The sequence below is a fragment of the Zootoca vivipara genome, chromosome 17, assembly GCF_963506605.1.
Source record: "Zootoca vivipara chromosome 17, rZooViv1.1, whole genome shotgun sequence".
In the NCBI taxonomy this organism is placed as follows: domain Eukaryota; kingdom Metazoa; phylum Chordata; class Lepidosauria; order Squamata; family Lacertidae; genus Zootoca; species Zootoca vivipara.
In genome coordinates this window covers 14,212,124-14,222,545 of record NC_083292.1, presented here as the reverse complement: position 1 = coordinate 14,222,545, position 10,422 = coordinate 14,212,124, and the positions used below count along the sequence as shown (strand labels likewise).

Sequence of the window (10,422 nt, the reverse complement as noted above, 5' to 3'; positions counted from 1 at the left end):
CGATGGCCTAGTTCGCCTAAATGGACACGCTGGCCCTGCTTGCGACCCATAGCTCTGCCATAATTAAGAACTAGCTAGGAGTGCCCAGGAATTTGTAGAAACCAAAAATTGGTTTTTAAAAATGGATACAGTGGTACCTCGGTTTACAAACACAATTGGTTCCGGAAGTCTGTACTTAACCTGAAGCGTACTTAACCTGAAGCGAACTTTCCCATTGAAGGTAATGGAAAGTGGATTAATCCGTTCCAGACGGTCCGTGGAGTACTTAAACTGAAGCGTACTTAACTTGAAGCGAACTTTCCCATTGAAAGTAATGGAAAGTGGATTAATCTGTTCCAGACGGGTCCGCGGAGTACTCAACCTGAAGCGTACTTAACCCGAGGTATGAGTGTAATTGGTTCCAGAAGTCCATACTTAACCTGAAGTGTACTTAACCTGAAGCGAACTTTCCCATTGAAAGTAATGGAAAGTGGATTAATCCATTCCAGACAGGTCCGCGGAGTACTTAAACTGAAAATACTCAAACCGAGGTATGACTGTAGTGTAATTTGTGTGTGTGTGGACCCATCACACCAAATCATGGGCGAAGTCACATTTTGGTCCACCGTCTTGAATCAAAATGGCGCCTGGAATCCAAGTGCAGGCAAAGAACACATTCCCCCTGCCCTTCACGAACCCGCATGCCAGATTTGGTAATGATATCCCGAGAGGCGGCCAAATCTATGCCAAAAAGGGCCAAGTCACTTTACAGTCATATTTTGGTCCACCATCTTGATTCAAAATGGCACCCGGCATCCAAATGCCACTGCTAACTGCTGCCACCACCTCAGGACCCCTTGTGCCAAGTTTAGTGATGATTTCTCAAGAGGCAGATAGACAACAAACAAACAGGTGGAGAGACCGACTGACCGACTGACCGACCACTCTCCAAAATATTTAGTAGATCCAGTGTTAGTCACAGGTTCCATTTAAAGTGATATCATACCGCTTTAAACATCCACAGTTTCCTGCAAAGAATTCTGGGCCCTGCCTTTTATTCAGGGGCTGAGAGTTGTTAGGAGACACAAACACCATTCCCCTCCCAGGATTACAATTCCCAGCATTCCCTTTGGAAGAAGAATGTGCCCTAAGTTTACTTGACACATCCAGACCTATAGTTTTGTAGAGAAAATGTAGCATGGAGCTTTGCTCTCCCTCCTGTCTATAATACACAGTGGGTTACTGGTCTTTTTGCAAAAATGGCAACCCTTTTGAAGGCTCCCAGGCTACCTGAAATATCATACCTCCCTACCGGTATATAAGCTTGCCTGGGTGTTAAGATCCTCAGGTAAGCACCTCAGAAGCACAGCTGCTTGTGACAAGAGACAAGAGTCTTTTCTGTAGCTGCCCCCATATTGTGGAATTAACGTCATTTTAATTGCTGGTTCTAAATGTATTTAGGAGAAGGGGACGACAGAGGACGAGATGGTTGGACAGTGTTCTCGAAGCTACCAACATGAGTTTGACCAAACTGCGGGAGGCAGTGGAAGACAGGAGTGCCTGGCGTGCTCTGGTCCATGGGGTCACGAAGAGTCGAACACGACTAAACGACTAAACAACAAAATGTATTCTATTTGGGGTGGATGAGTTTATTTTTATGGCTTTGGATTTTACATATTGATGTTTTTTAAAGTTGCAAGCTGCTGTGAATTTCAGTCTGGGAGAAAGGTGGGATATGAATACATCAAATAAATAAATAGACAATAAGCCCGTACTTTCTGATGACACGCGGGAATGTTACCCTGGGCATCCCGACCAATGACTTAGCTCTGACATAAAGCCATAGAGTGCATGGTTAGTCAGCACCAACGACAGCCCCGCATTGTGACATCACAAAAGAATGTTGAGGGTTCTCCTGCAACATCCAAGGAAGGGGAGCCCAAGGCCATTTCAGATGACCATCCTGGAATGTGCGTGAATCGGAGGGGGGCGGGATACGGGATGCTCAGCCAACTTGAACATATTGCTTAGGGTCTGCCTCCAGGACTATGGATGATGCTGAAGTTCTTAAAAAGAGAGGCTACATCATGGGAATCAACCTCGGAGAAGGGTCTTACGCCAAGGTGAAATCGGCCTACTCGGATCGCTTGAAGTGCAACGTGGCCGTCAAGATCATCGACAAGAGGAAGGCTCCTCGGGACTTCTTGGATAGATTCCTCCCCAGAGAGATAGAGATGCTGGCGAGGGTGAAGCACCACGCCATCATCAAGACCTATGAGATCTTTGAGACCTCCGACGGCAAAGTCTACATCGTGACCGAATTGGGCGTGCAAGGAGACTTGCTGGAGTTCATCAAGAGGAGAGGAGCCATTCCTGAAGACGTTGCCCGCAAGATGTTCCACCAGCTCGCCAGTGCCATCAAGTACTGTCACGAGCTGGACATTGTCCACCGGGACTTGAAATGTGAGAACCTTCTTCTGGACAAAGAGTTCAACATCAAACTGACGGACTTTGGCTTTTCCAAGAGAGTCGCCCGCGACGAAGATGGCAGGGTGGTCCTCAGCAAGACTTTCTGTGGTTCGGCAGCCTACGCGGCCCCTGAAGTGCTGCAAGGCATCCCTTACCAGCCAAAGGTTTATGACATATGGAGCCTGGGGGTGGTCCTGTTCATCATGGTGTGTGGCTCGATGCCTTATGACGACTCGAACATCAAGAAAATGCTCAAGCTGCAGAAGGAGCACCGTGTGCACTTCCCCCGGTCCAAAGTGCTGTCGGTCGAATGCAAAGATCTCATTTACCGCATGCTCCAACCCGACGTCTCCCGCCGACTCTGCATTGACGAGGTTTTAATGCACGTGTGGATGCAGGACCAGAGATCCGTTTCGGACACCACGCTCATGAAGTCGGGGGAATGCTCCCACCACCATAATCAGATAAGGGCCATGTTCGGGAAGGATTCGTCAGGGCCGGAGCCTTCGGAAAATGAGCAAATTATCCAAGAAGATAGGCATACTGAATTGGATGTCCTCTCTGAAAAGATGCAAAGGACTTGTCTTTGAAAAATCCAGAGGCCCAGCGACAAGCAGAGGCAAATAGGACAGTGGGTTTCTGTAGCACTGCCAGTTCCAGAAACCTCTTTAAAGACTACGTCCTGAAAACTTTTCTTGGAAAGAGATAAAAACAATTTGGGAGGAATTTTCCTTTCTTTCTTTTTTGGTCAACATCAAGTCCTTTCAGATTTGTCTGTCTTGGAAGCCACAGGAGCCAACAACATCTGCACCTCTCGACGTTTGCAAGATGCACAACGTTGGATGGAGAGGGAATAGATTTTTCTCACCCCTTTTTAATCCTCTGTAAACAACCGCACCATGCAGCTTAAAGCGCTCTTATACCACTTCAACAATCATGGAGGATCCTGGGAACTGTCGTTTGCTAAGGATGCCTGGGATTTTAGCTCCATGAGGTCGGCACCCCTTAACCAACCTCAGTTCCCAGGATCCTTTAAGGCGGAGAGGAGCCATGACAGTAGAAGTGACATAAGAGTGTTTTAAAAATGGGTGGCGTAGATGTGAATTTTGCCATGTCCTGATGAGTCTTGGCCTGATACACCCTCCAGGTTGGTCCCTGCTACTCGTGAGATCTAAAATATAGCTTCAAAGAGACCCGCCTGCTGTAGCACCAGTTAGTTTTTTTTTCCCCTGCAATGATGACCAGCTGCAAACCCTTTGAACTGTCTGCGTCTGTGATGGCAACTTCTGCCATGAAAGGTACACACACATAAGGTATCTGTGCTGAAGTTCCACCTAAGAAATCGGTCCCAGTGAAATTAAGGTTATAGAAAATCCAGATCCAGTAAAACTATAATCTTAAACACTCTCCCTCTGTGTTTTGTTTTTAAATGGATTCCTTACTTAGCACATGCAGGAATTTCAGCTAAATCAGGGGTGATTTCGACTGGCTTCCAGCCAGTTTTCCCCAAACCATGCCCACCTGCTCCTCAGGGGATGTGGCTCGTGTAACATCATCTGATGGGCAGGAAGGCAAGATAAAATCCTGTTGCACATGCCTGGGAGCAGGGGCATGCAGCCAAACAGAGCAGGGTTTAACCCCCGCTTGTCAGTCGATGAGCAGGGGTTAAATCCTGCTTAGATATTAAGCCCCATTCCTGATTCGGCATAGTAATCCCCGCTAAAATAATGGGGTTCCCCCTCTAGTTTAGCAGGGGATTCTGATGCACTCCCCTTCATGAGTCAGGAAGGGGTTGGCCTAGATAGAACCTCCTGTTAAAACTACAGTGCCCCAAATACTTTTGTTGACCACCAGCATTACACTTTCCACTTTTAAGCGGAATAGAGTGGTTGCTTTAGAAGACGATAATCAGGCATCCGAACAACATGACCAGTCCAACGAAGTTGAGGTTGAAGAATCATTGCTTCGACACTGGTGATCTTTGCTTTTTCTAGTACACTGAGTAGCAGCAGCAAACAGACAACACGGTAATGTTAGCAAAACAGTGAAAAGGTAAACAACTGTGAAGTGCAAATATTTAAATGTATATGCACCAACAACCTTCACATATACAAAAAGATTCAAAAATGTGTACAAAATCTCATGCTCGAAGTCTTAAAAGTCCAGTATAAGGTGCAATGTTGTTGTTTAGTCGTGTCCGACTCCTCGTGACCCCATGGACCAGAGCACGCCAGGTGCAATAATCAAGTCTAATAATCAAGTCCGATAATAAAGTGCTATGATGTATCGCACATTCTTATCTCTTCCCATGCATTCTTATCTCATCTGACGGGCGGCTAGCTTCTTCCCCATTTCACAGGAATGGTTTCCTCAGGGGGCGGACTCTTTCTTAAGTAATAAATTTGTATAAATTCATATGATGCACCATAAATTCTTATACATTTCTTTAAAACATTACAGAAATGTTTAAAATTACTCACCTAAGGTTCATGTGTAAAAGCTTAACAAGACTACCGAAGCTCACAATTCTCAAAGATTTATGAAATGCAACAGTTACTTACAAGGTTAAATACAAGGTTCAATCAGCAAATCATTTCAAATCAACCAATCCTTGCAAGAAGTACAACACCAGCAACTCTTAAAGATACACAACTGTTAATAAGGTAAAAAACGTTCCCCACCATATAAATTTATACAAATTTATTACTTAAGAAAGAGTCCGCCCCCTGAGGAAACCATTCCTGTGAAACGGGGGAAGAGATAAGAACGCGCGATACATCGTAGCACTTTTATTATCGGACTTTATTATTATTAGACTTGATTATTGCACCTTAAACTGGACTTTTAAGACTTCGAGCATGAGATTTTGTACACATTTTTGAATCTTTTTGTATATGTGAAGGTTGTTGGTGCATATACATTTAAATATGTGCACTTCATGGTCGTTTACCTTTTCATTGTCTTCCAGTACACTGGCATTAGTTCGCCTGTCTTCTCAAGCGATGTGTAATTTTTTCCGGAGACACTGTTGATGGTATCTTTCGATGAATTGGAGATGACATTTATTATAAGTGGTCCATGTTTCACAAGCATACAGTACCAGTAAAGTTGGTAGTACAATAGCTTTGTAAACAAGCATTTTGGTTTCCCTGCAAATGTCCTCATGCACTCAATTATTTTTATTAATTTTCCAAACTTACAAATCCAACCAAATTACTTTTATTTAATACAATTTATTAAAATCAGGTTTCCCGCTCCTGTTGCAAACATATGTCAATCGTTTCCTCCCATAGCCACATCATTTCTTAGTGTTCAGTTGTCATCCGTCAATCTTTGTTACGTCGTTCTTGCAGTTGACCACACTTTCCTCCTTACAAAGAGCGCCTCTGTTACATCTTATAAGTATAAAATCCACTACACGTGTGTAATCCTTCATAAAAATTGTTGTTTCAGACCTGGTGTGCTGGGAGAATTAATTACTATCTTCTATTGTTCAGTTCTTTGCAGTGTTTATCTGGATGTTACAAGGTCACATTCTATCCCTTCCGCTGTTCACCAACTAGTGTACCGACTGTGGCCATAAATAACTCACAGAGTACATGTCCAGTCTCTGCCATTAAAGCTCCACTCTGGAGTTCTTCCTCGGCACACAGTTAAAAACAAAATCTTTTCTCAAGTTCGGCCTCTTGCCCGTTCTATTCGGCAGCCATTCATTCTTATTGCTCTGCATCGCTCCATCACACTCCTGGTCTGATCCAAAAATAATTATAAATAATATCCATTCAACCTCAGTTGAGGGGGGAAGGGCATAATAAAACCTTGTTAAATTCCTTGTTAAACATAAATCAAAAGCCTCCCCCCTCTTTTCAGCGGTAATGGACAGAATAACATAATAACGGCTGCACACGTCTCTTTCATTTTTCAGAGGACAACAAGAAGAAATGAAACCATTGAAAAACCCTTTGAAAGCACAAAACACCTTGTCCTCCCCTTTCCTTTCCCAGCTGTTGTAAGGATTCTCAAGCTTAAAAAATAAAACCTTCACAGAACCAAGCCCAGTTCTTTCAATAGCTGATTGCTTGCAGCCCATTGACAAATGTCGGTCCAGGAGCGCCTCTTGATTAATGCCAACGTTCCAGATTAAGGAGAAACCAAGCACAAATCATGGAGGCTCGTCCAGGGTAGGGACACACTCCCAGGTCACACCCACTCTGCCTTTCAAGTTGGCAGACACGGGCTTGAGCGGCACAGTGGGATGCAGTGAGCTACCCAGACCCCACTGGGGAGCACTGACAAGATTTTTGCTTCATGAACCCTGGGCTTTCCCCTGCCTGAACCTCCCCACTGCCCGCAGAGGGCTGCAAGGAGCAACCGGCATTGACTCACGACGCAAGCCAGAAACCCAAACACTCTGCACTGCAATTGGAAGAAAGCTGCACTCGCAGAGCTCGGGCAATGCTGGATTTCGGCATCTGCATGCTGGGAACAACACTGCGCTCTGTCTAGAATGGGCGTAGGGAGCAGACAAGGGAGCTTGCCTCTTCAAAGCGGCTTTCTCAGCTAACATACTTATTTCATTTTTCTACAAAGAAAAAACCATACCCCACCTTCAGTGTTTGTTATCAGCTGCTGGTCAATTAAAAGCTAGGGCAAGTAGAAAGGTCTTAAGGTAAAGGTAAAGGACCCCTGACAGTTAAGTCCAATCGTGAACGACTCTGGGGTTGCGGCGCTCATCTCGCTTTACTGGCCGAGGGAGCCGACGTTTGTCCGCAGACAGTTTTTCTGGGTCATGTGGCCAGCATGACTAAGCTGCTTCTGGCAAAACCAGAGCAGCGCATGGAAAAGCCGTTTACCTTCCTGCTGCAGTATTTATCTACTTGCAATTTGAGGTGCTTTCGAACTGCTAGGTTGGCAGGAGCTGGGACGGAGCAACAGGAGCTCACCCCGTCGTGGGGATTCAAACCGCCGACCTTCCGATCAGCAAGCCCTAGGCTCAGTGGTTTAGACTACAGCGCAGCTTGGTGCAAAAGTTGCCAACGTATTGGCTGTGGGCACAACGGCATCCTTGAGATCTTCCCCTCGCGCTCACAAAGCCTACCTCCATTTATGGTTCCCTTGGTCAGGAACTGGTGAGAGTGGCTACTTTTTTCTCCCTTGGGGAAGCACACAGAGCCGAAGGACGAAGTTGGAAGAGTGGCCCTCTTCCCCATTTCCTGTCTCAGCTCTATGTGCTTTTTAAGGCTGAGGTTAATACTACCAGACCTGGCTTTAACCCAGTTCACTCAGAAAAGTCAAATGTGTGTACACATGCATGTACACATGCTCTCTCTTTCTCTGCAGGAGGGAGCTGATCCAGCAGAGAGGAGAGAGGAGGAAAGAGCAGTGTCCAGAGTTTTCCCTCAAAAGTCCAAATGTGCCTATGGTGGACTTAAAACTGGTAGTGATCCCTGCCTGGAACCTATCAGACTAGGGACTTAGCTATACAGCTGCAAATATAACGTTTTAAGTGTGTTTTAAGTGAATTATTAAAACGTGACACTAGATGGCGATGGCGAGCTTGTGGCAAATTTAACATATTTTTCAAAACGTTTTTTAAAACATTTTTGCAGCGTTATTTTTTTTACATGGGTCTAGATTCTACCTAGGCTCTGGGGAGAGAGTGGCAATATTGGAGAGCACCCTTTCCCACAATTTCCACCCGCTTAACTCCCAAAGTTGAGGGGCAGGGGGCAACCAAAGAACCAAGATACCGACAAGCAAAAAGGTGCTTTTGGAAGGAGACGGCCCTTTCCTTTCGTTGCCTACTTGAGTCTCGGCACCAGCAAATTCACACAACCGAACTGTTGGGTTAGGGCACTTGCTCACCCAATTGCTTTCATCATAGTTGGCAAACCCATAGCCTTCAGGCATTCCTCAAATGAAAATAAGAGCCGTCGCTCACTCCCCTTCCCTTTTCCCGACCTTTCTGGGACCTCAATTTTTGTACTCCCACCACCACCGCAGAGCATTTCCAATCAGAAGAACAGCGAGAGCAACCATCATTACACCAATGGGACACAACCTTTCTGGCTTCCTCTTGGGGGGGGGCGGGGTCCTGAGCCAACTGGTTCAGAAAAAGGTTTTCCCCGCACACACACCAGGGACTGGGAGCAGGACTTTGATATGGGATAGGGCAGTGATGGGCAACCTTTTGAGCTTGGTGTGTCAAAATTCGCCAAAAAACCGAGCATAACTTGGGTGGTGTGTCACTTCGAGAAAACCCCCCATAATTTCACGATATTTATAGTTTAAATAACAAAAATGTATAATTGTAATATACAACTGTATTTAATAAACCAAAAACTAATTATTTAACCAAACCAAACCAAAAACCCCTTATTTATCACAAAGTGCCCAGAGTTGTTGAGTTTTTTGGGGGGAGCTGCTAACCAAAGTTTTGGAGGTTTTTTTTGGGGGGGTGCAAAAGTTGCTTTGCTCTTTTGGGGGGGATGCCCCAAAGCTGCTGCGCTTTTGGGGGGGGGGAAGAGAACAGGAATAAATGACGAATAATACCTTCGCTGGAATTAACACGCAGCACCGACATAGTCTGCCAAAGCGCCAAAAAAACAAGCACAGGAAGGGTTAAAAAACCAATCTCTGGCTACGAGAGAGCGTAGGGGGAGCAGGAGAACAAATGGGGGGGGACCAAATACAACAGCTCAAATGGGCCAATGGGGCGCGTGCCAGCAGTGAGGGCTCTGCGTGTCACGTCTGACACGCGTGTCATAGGTTCGCCATCACTGGGATAGGGGATGAAGTGGACTAGGCCAGGAGGGAGAAATATGATGGGGACGCCCAGGATGATGGCAGATGTGCTCGAGGAATTGTGCCTTGAAATCCTGCGCACAGCTACAGGAACCGTTTTGGGACTGGGGTGGGAGTTTAGAATTTCTGACTACAACCAGAGAGGCTGAATCTGTGGGTTTGGCACAAAAACGGCAGTTTAACTTGCTTGAGCTGAGAACATTGTAAAAGTGCCACAAGGAACTCCACGTAGCCACATGATTTACTCAAGATGAAGAACCCTGCAAAACCCCAAGATGAAGGACTATGCAGGGTCTGTTTTCTGGTATTTTTATTTATTTTCCCGAAGGGATATTTCCTGAAAGTTAGCAATGGTCTTTAAACGCTGTTAATTCATGCTTTTTTACACAACTCTGGTAGTCTGGAAAACGCTGGTGCTTTATTTTAATCTACACGGCGGTCATATTAACATGTAACTTGGTTTCTGTCACCTCAAAACATGGCGTTTGACTTCTGCATGTTATATTTAACGAGATCCAGAATTTTAGAAATGATGTCACCTGATTCCTCTGCAACCCCAATGCATTGTGGGAATCTGTTCAGAAGCTGACTTAGCGAGGACAACTTACCTCATCCATTGTTCGGAAATTTCACATTTAACCACTGTATTTGCTACAGGGAAATAAATAAAGGACCCTTCAAAATCCACTGGGGTTTTCTGTACCCTATCTGGGTGTGTTGAATGGATTCCTTTTGTGGTTGCTAGCTTTCATCAGCAATTTAAAACACACTTATGATAAGCTAATTCAACATTTGAACACTGTGGAGTGAGGTGAAATTTCCCCACTCAGATTAATTTGAAGGTTGCTTGATAGTATCATGAAGGTGGAAAGAAAATAATGCCTATGTACTAATATGCAAATCTCCAAACTCTTTCCATACAAGACAATTCCCTTCTTTCACTATCAGGCTAAAAAAACAAAAACAAGAAAAGGGATGGGTTGTTTGTTTTTAAAGGACCTATAACGTTCCCTCTCCAAAGATCATTTGTCTGTCTGAGGTTGATCTTGACTATTATAACACGGGCTGCTAGTTGCTTAATGCTAGTTGTGACATCACATGGAGACGTCATGCTCAGAGTTCTATATCATCCAACTTCCCAGAACCAGGCAACCCTCCAATGACCAGCGA

At 45.1% G+C, this 10,422-nt stretch overlaps 1 protein-coding gene across 1 annotated transcript; it reads left to right on the top strand.

Moving 5' to 3' along the window:
* Positions 1 to 2,027: 2,027 nt before the first annotated feature.
* LOC118076107 (testis-specific serine/threonine-protein kinase 1-like) lies at positions 2,028 to 3,038 on the top strand. Its single transcript, XM_035098660.2, has one exon. It carries the CDS (start codon positions 2,028 to 2,030, stop codon positions 3,036 to 3,038), a length of 1,011 nt encoding a protein of 336 aa, XP_034954551.1.
* Positions 3,039 to 10,422: the final 7,384 nt, after the last annotated feature.